This window comes from Balaenoptera physalus (assembly GCF_965194825.1).
Source record: "Balaenoptera physalus genome assembly, chromosome: 2".
Lineage (NCBI taxonomy): Eukaryota > Metazoa > Chordata > Mammalia > Artiodactyla > Balaenopteridae > Balaenoptera > Balaenoptera physalus.
In genome coordinates this window covers 47,873,594-47,881,366 of record NC_138883.1, presented here as the reverse complement: position 1 = coordinate 47,881,366, position 7,773 = coordinate 47,873,594, and the positions used below count along the sequence as shown (strand labels likewise).

The 7,773-nt window shown below is 40.4% G+C and overlaps 1 protein-coding gene across 4 annotated transcripts in view; it reads left to right on the top strand.

Annotated features, from left to right (window-relative positions):
- The first annotated feature begins 593 nt into the window (after positions 1 to 593).
- The window catches only part of STYX (serine/threonine/tyrosine interacting protein), a 36,689-nt gene continuing 29,509 nt past the window's right edge, over positions 594 to 7,773 (top strand). For all 4 annotated transcript variants that reach the window (XM_082450900.1, XM_082450899.1, XM_082450897.1 and 1 more), the window contains exon 1: positions 594 to 977. In XM_082450900.1, the coding sequence (XP_082307026.1) occupies positions 921 to 977 (57 nt within the window). In that variant the 5' untranslated portion in view covers positions 594 to 920. The remainder of the gene's footprint in view (positions 978 to 7,773) is intronic.

Here is a 7,773-nt window from a genome sequence, read left to right as displayed (position 1 = left end):
TGTTTCTATTTCTTAGGATTTTTTCTATTTGCCATTTTTTCTTGATATTTTCTAGTTGTCATATTCCCAAGTATTCTTAAAAGTACACCGTTTCGATTTGCTTAAAAGTGCTGGTGTTTCATTCTCTCTGTGGCATAACGTAATTTTCAGGTGAACTCTTCATTACTCTGGGTTATAACCTCACCAGATTGGGCAGGATTCTGAGAGGGGAGAAAACTATAGTTTCCTTTCGTATGCCAGTTTATGGTGGCTAGGATGTCTTCCCCGTTCTTACACCAAAGAAGGGATTTGCGTCCAATCCGGAAAGGGCAGAGCTGAGTCGGATTATCCCACTCCCTTTCCCAGGACCGTCCTTCGTGCTTTCCCTCCTACCGCAGTCTCACCTCCTCCATCCCCGGTAAGCTCCCGCCGCTGCGCCTCCGGGGCCCCGCGGGCCCCGCCCCCCCCGAGGGCCCCGCCCCCCCGCGTCTGCGCTCTCGCGAAGGGGTGGGGCGGCGGCGCTCTGACACCTGGCGGCCGCGGGGGGCGGGCCGAAGGCGAGCGTGGGCTGGGATTGGCTGGGGCGGCGCGGGGAGGGCGGGGTGGAAAGGGGAGACGGTTGTAGGGCTCGTGTTGGTGGGGGAGCTTGGGCGGCCTTAGGGGCGCGGAGACTCGGCGGGGGAGGGAGACGGCAGCAGCATGGCGGCCGGGCACGAGCCGCACAGCCCTCCTCTTTCCGGCTGTCGTCGCCGCCACCGCCGCCGCCGGAGTCGCTGGGACCCTTTAGTCTGCGTGTGTTAGTTGTAAGCCCGCTGCCTCCCCGTCAGTCCTCCGGTCTACCCTCCCTCCTTCCTTTCACCGCCACTGCCAGCCCGAGTGTTGGGCCGGCGGGTAACTCCCACTCCCACCCCACCCCACCCACAAGCCCGCGGGCCGGGACCATGGAGGACGTGAAGCTGGAGTTCCCCTCGCTCCCACAGTGCAAAGAAGACGCCGAGGTGAGTCTGTCGGTGACTGCCACTAACAGGCCTCCCCTTGTGGCTCCTCGGCCGAGGGGCGACCCCAGGCCCCAACCGTCGAAGCCTCCGGCTCCCCGGAGTCCTGTTGCCTCTTGAGGGCGTCCCGGGACCCAGGGGCGGAGCCTCGCCCTCCGGGGCCGTCAGCCCAGACCCCAGTCACTGAGTTCCTCTTCCCCCCCTGAGTCTCCGGCGCCGGAGCCGGGTCTGGTCAGCTGAATTCAATGAGATGAGCAAAAGCAGCCCTTTCCCCCCAGGTTCGGCGTCGAGGCCTTACTTGGAGTAAGGTTCCCCTTTTTTTGCCAAAGCAATGCGAGGGTAATGTTTTTAATCTCCTTTTGAGGGGTAATCTTTGGTGTCGTCGATTCACTTGTGGGACACACGGCCCCACGTGTGGAATAGACGTGGGCCCTGAACTCGCTAAGTGTGCCTTCAAAAAGTTTCCCGAAGTAGTTGGTTTGTTTTGGTTTGGTTTGGTTTTTGGTGTTTTTGAGGCAAGCCGTGACCAGCAGAGTAAATGTCACAAAGCTAGCTCGTTCGAATCTGAGAACTTCAATCCAAAACCTTGCCCTTTGGAGGGAAGTTAATATGGGGAATAAAATTCTTTATAACTTGTTCTCCTGATTTCTAATTTGGGGTTCTTTTTACCCCACCTTACTTCTTCCTTCCCTAACGTTTGTACTGAGTTTTTTCCCATCTATTCCTAGTTTAGAATACTTTATGGTATTGCAGAATACTAAATTAGAATTTTTCTGAAGACTCAGTTATAACAGGACAATGATATTCAGATATGCTTTAGTAGGATCGAGAAAGAAAGAAATCTAAAATCTCTTTTTAAGAGATCATTCCATTTATACCAAATATTCATTCTATTGAGTGTCTTCATTTGTGGTTCACGTTTTTTATTGGGGGCGGATCTTTTGCTTGTGATAATCTTGAGAATTTCATGTTTTAAGAGTAGACTCTTAAATAGGAAAAGAAGTAGAATTTAGGTTAGGTTAAAAATGAATTTACACTTTTTTCTTTGTTTTATATGGAATCATGTGAATGAAGAGTATGCTTTTATATCCTCAAAATGATTCAGAAATTTCATCACTGGCAGTAACCTAAGAAATAATGTAGAGCATTCCCACTTCTCAGGTGAAGAAATTGTAGCTTACTAAGAATAAATGATATGCCTAGCGCAAGACACAAGTGAGGACCTTGGTCTCCTCATTCTTAATTCATTGTCCTTTTTATTGCACCTCAATCTTCCCTGTTCTAATCTTAATAGTTCGTTCTAGTTTAAAATGTTTACAGACTTTGTATTTAATCTTTTATTGTGTAAATAATGTATCTTATCTTTGCAAAGATTATAAAATCTTAGGAGGAATATAGCTTCTTTCCTGTGTCGGACAGAAGTAATGCTTAAACCTAGTACATAATGATATTATCTACTGAAAGCCAGTTCATTCCTTATTTCATAGCACTGGATGTTTGTTATCTCTCGGTTACAAGTGACAAAAACCAGAGGAGCTTAAGCAAAAAAGAAAAGAAGTAACTAAATCCAGAAAGTTTGGAGTGCAGCTGGACTCAGGGACTTGACTAGGTGGTATTATAATGCATCAGAGCTGCCCCTGCCTTTCATTAGTGCTTGTCTCTACTTTCTGTCAAGGTCTGTTCTTTTTCTTGGGCTTCTGCACAGGTACGGAGTTTGGCCATCAGTTGCTCGAGGGTCATATGCTTACAGCATACACATTGAGGAACAAAAGTGCCTTTCTCTAAGCTTCAGTGTTTAAAATCTAGAAGATTGGCCCAATTTAGGTCATATGCCCATCCTTTGGATCAGTCAAGAGAGCCAGGAAGGGGTGAATACAGTGAGGGGTCCAGTCTAGGTCAGATGCTCACTTCCTAGCATCTGACCTACGGGAGTGAAGCTTTCATTAGTAGCCCTCCCACCAAAACCGTAGGAGCATTTCATGAAAGATGGAGGATGCGTTCTGGACAGACAAAGCTGTAAATAACCATTAAATAGGGCATATAGTTACTCACGATAAACTGACTAGTAAAACAGAATGTAATTTTCTAATTTCCAGTGAGATACATAAAGTGGCAAACAGTTTTACATGGTTATGGTGACCAGCCAGCATAGTTCCTTCCACATAGGAAGCACTACCAATCACAATCCAAATCTTGCTTAAGTAAAAAAAAAAATTCAAGTACAGAGATTTCAGTGAAGGCTCTTAATGATTGTTGTGATCAGGCTATGGTAGCTTGATGATCCTGTCACTTCTATAAAAATATTACTTCTAAGTTTCGTGAAATACTGGTTAGAGCACTCTTTACAGGATAGTTGTTAGCAGAAATTTAGCTGTGTTTAGATGGGTTTGCAAAAAGATCATCATTCCTTTAAAACTGCTGTGATTTCCCATTGTTTTTTTTTTAAACATCTTTATTGGAGTATAATTGCTTTACAGTAGTGTGTTTCTGCTTTATAACAAAGTGAATCAGCTATACATATACATATATCCGCATATCTCCTCCCTCTTGCGTCTCCCTCCCACCCTCCCTATCCCACCCCTCTAGGTGGTCACAAACCACCAGCTGATCTCCCTGTGCTATGCGGCTGCTTCCCACTAGCTATCTGTTTTACATTTGGTAGTGTATATATGTCCATGCCACTCTCTCACTTCGTCCCAGCTTACCCTTCCCCCTCCCCATGTCCTCAAGTCCATTCTCTACGTCTGCATCTTTATTCCTGTCCTGCCCCTAGGTTTTTCAGAACCATTGTTTTGAGGATGAAGTTCAAACCCTTAACGTCATCAGCATGGTCCCATGTGAACTGGCATCACCTGCCTCTCTAATCTCATTATGAGCTACTCTTCCCCTTGCTCCATTCTCCGTGTGCCCTATCCATAGTCATCTTCTCTCAGTTTCTGGAATGCTTCAATGTTTTCCCCCTATCTCAGGACCTTTACGTTACTATTTTCCCCTACCATAACTGCCAGCATTCCCCTTGCCCTCTCCTCATTAACTGTTTGCTCTTGGGTTAGATCTCACTTGAGGCATCGTTTCTTCAGAGAAACTTTCCCTGATTTTGCCAATTCCTGCTGTCCCCTCTCTCATTCTCCAGACTAGTTCAATCCCCCAGGTTTAAAAACCTCTGTAGCACTTGCTACTTTTACTTTTATACCTAACTTTGTAACAGTTATCATACTTATAATTTTGATCAATGTCTATTTTCCACTATAGCCTAAAAGTTTCATAAGGAGGCTTGGTCACCAATAAATTTCTGTCTTATTTGCCACTGTTTCTTTCATTTAACAGTGTCTGATATATATCATAAGCTTGACGAATGTTTTTTGACTTAATGAAAGAATCTTGATTAGTTTTAATAGTAGAGTCTTACTTGTGGCAAGATTACAGTAGATTTTTTTACATGTGAAGAAAAAAAGCAGCGTACAGTAACAATTTTTAAACAAATTAGTTACATAGGTAGGGCTGTTGCTTTTATAATTCAAGAATTAATGTTTTATCTTCTTTTCAGATAGAAAGTGACATATTTTTTTCAGCTGCAGTTTGGCAGCTTAAATGTTAGCCTTTCCATTTTCTTTTCTCGTTTGATTCTCTTAGTACAGAATCAAAAATAGGAGTTGCTTAATGTGTCTGACTGAGGATCCCTCTCCTAGCTCCTTTAAGTTTAGAATGGTGCTTTTTTAACCTGACTGTAGAGTAGAATCACCCAAGGAACTTTTAAAATAACCATGCCTGGGCCCCTCTTCTGATTTAATTGGTTTAAGGTGGAGCTAGATAATTCTAATGGCAGCCAGGTTTAGGAATAACTGATTTAGAAGCATCTTACTTAAATGCCCCTCTGTTTCTCCATATCCCCCCAACCCTCTCATTTTTGAGTAAAAATCTCTTTTGGTCCTTTGGTTTAAGTAAAGCTTGAGTTAGGCATGGGAACTAAAGGAAAGAGCTTATTCTGAAGAGGACTGTTTTTTTTGGAGGAGAGAAACTGTAATACTACTTTTTCTGTTTTGTGAAGTGTACCAGCTCAGGTATAGTATTCTGATGTTTTGTTTTTTCCTGAACTCCCCCAACCTGTATAAAAAAAAAAAAATCCTCTTGGTATTTCTAAAAGTTACATGTTTCAACCACCCTAATCCATCTGATGATAAGAATTAAGTTTTTATAGGTTACAGCCTGTGTCCTTTGGTGAATTTATTTATTTGTTTATTGGTCTTTGAACATTTTTATAGCATTTTTTCCTGTCCCCTAAGTGTGATTTTATAGATCGTGTAACTGCATTTTCTTGAGAAGGAAGAAGAGAGCCTGAAGGGTGTTTTAGTATGTGGTACCTTCTATCTCATATTGATGATGGAAGGATTTTCACTTGTGAATTTCTGTCAGAAGCATGGTGTATTTCACAATTAAGGATATTTTAGCTTAGCAGGCTTGCTTTGGTTTGAGAAATATAGTTGGACTGCTTTGCTAATCATTGAAGCTTGGGAAGTTGATTCTACTAGTTATCTACAATAGTAATTCAGAATAGATCATTGGCAGTTATAATGGGAGTCTGACCCATTAATACTCCCATCTCTAAATTGATGGATTTTAGGAACTGTGGGCAGGTTGAGATTGAGTGTGATACACCCAAGACTTGGTTATTAGAGGCATGTTCAGACAGATATGTGTCTGGTAGAGCACGACTGTAAGCATGAATGACTTTCAAAATCTTGATGTAGTACATTAAAGGCAGAATTGGTAGACAAGGCAGGTTTAAGATTTGTTCTGTAGGTAGTAATCAGAGCTAGATAAACAAAGAGGGTAAACTCCTGAGATCAGGAGTATTGCCTATTACAGCAAGTCATGCTCACTAAAGTAGGCTGCATGCTTGTCTGTCCTGTGAATAGGAGTAATTTTTCATTCTCTTCTATACAGCTTGCTTTTTACTCCTGTAATATTTCTTCTATAAATACAGCATACATGTTCTATTGAATACAACCTTATGAGAAGCTCAAAATTTATTTGAAGCCTGTTTCACTTAAAAATTCGTGTAAATTTTGCATTCTATTCCATATGTTCATGTTTGTTTTAATGTTTTAAATTAGTGGTCAGTGAAAATACTTTTTTTCTCCAGGAAAACAAAAAAACAAAAAACAAAACTTCTGATAAAATTAATACACCAGAAAGAAGCACATGTTTATCCTGTGGCTTTAAGTGCCATCTGGCATATTGCGTAGTATTCCCTGGAATATATGTACACCATTTCCCTATATATGTTCCTCTGTTTTTCTTCTTTCATCACACATAATGTAGAGATTTCATTTTAGGTAAACTCAAAAGTACACATTTCTTTAATCGCTTTCTTCTTTCTCACAGCTCTGACCAGTTTTTTCCGGAAGATAAGGCTGACTGTTAGACTACTAGAGAATCTTTAAAAAAAAAAAAAAAAAGAAAGAAAAAGAAAAGAAAAGAGAAAGAAATAAGATCCATAGAATCTAGTACCGTGGATCTCCTCAGTGCTTATTCTCTGGCAGGCACTGTGTTCAATGGTTAGCGGTTCTGTGACTAAAATGACAAGAATATTTGACCTAACTTCTTTAACAGTTTTTCAATATAAAAAAGTTGTAACATATTGGTAAGTTAACAAAGCAGGTAAACATTCAGTCTGTACAGTTTGATTACATTTCCCCCTCTACTGGCTTGTAAATTATATACTTTTTTCTATTCTATTAATCGCTATAAACTAATCATTATTATTATTTTATGTAGTCAGTATTTGTTTAAAGATAACTATATGTTTGCCTTATAGTTCATTCTTACATTGAGAGGCTGTATAGTGTAGCGATTAAGAGAATGGACTCTAGAGTCAGACTACGTGAACTTGAAGTCAGGTTATGTAGGCTCTCTGTACCTAAAATAGAAATGTAAAATAGAGACAGTAGTACCTTTTCTTCAAAAAAACATCTTTTAGAAGTTCCTTTAATAAGAGTCTGCTGGTAGTAAACTCTCTTTTGTTTGTTTGTTTGTATGGAATTGTCTTTTATTTCACTCTTGTTCTTGAAAGACGATTTTCTCAATATATATTCTAAACTAACAATTATTTATTTCACCACTTTGAATGTATTGTTCCTCTGTCTTCTGCCTTTCCATTCTTGTAGTTGAGAAGTCAGGGTCAGTCATATTGTCTTTCCTTTATATGTAATCTATCTTTTTTGTCTGGATGCTCTCTTTTTTTAATAGAGATAAAATTTACATAGAGTGTAATGCACAGATATTAAATGTACAATTCAGTGAGTTTTGTTAAATATATACACCAGTGTATCTACTGCTTGTATCAAGATGTAGACCATTTCTCCCAACATAGAAAGTTACCTCATATCCATTTCCAGGCAACCCCTACCCCACCCAACATTAGGCAACAAATATGATGATTTCTGTAACCATAGTTTAGTTTTGTCTGTTCTTGAACTTCATATAAATTGAATCATGCAAAATGGACTGTTTTGTTTATGGCTTCTTTCACTGAACATAATACCTGTGAAATTCATCTATATTGTGTTTATGGGTAGTTGATTCTTTTTCATTGCTGAGTACTGTTTCATTGTATGAGTATACCATGGATAGACATTTGGGTTATTTGGGGTTATGATGAATAAAGCTACTTTGAATATTTTTGTACAAGTCTTTTTGTGGACGTATGTTTTCATTTCTCTTTGGTAAATCTTAGTAGTGGAATTGCTAGATTAATCGGGTAAGTGTATTATTAACATTTCATTTTATACTCAGCAGT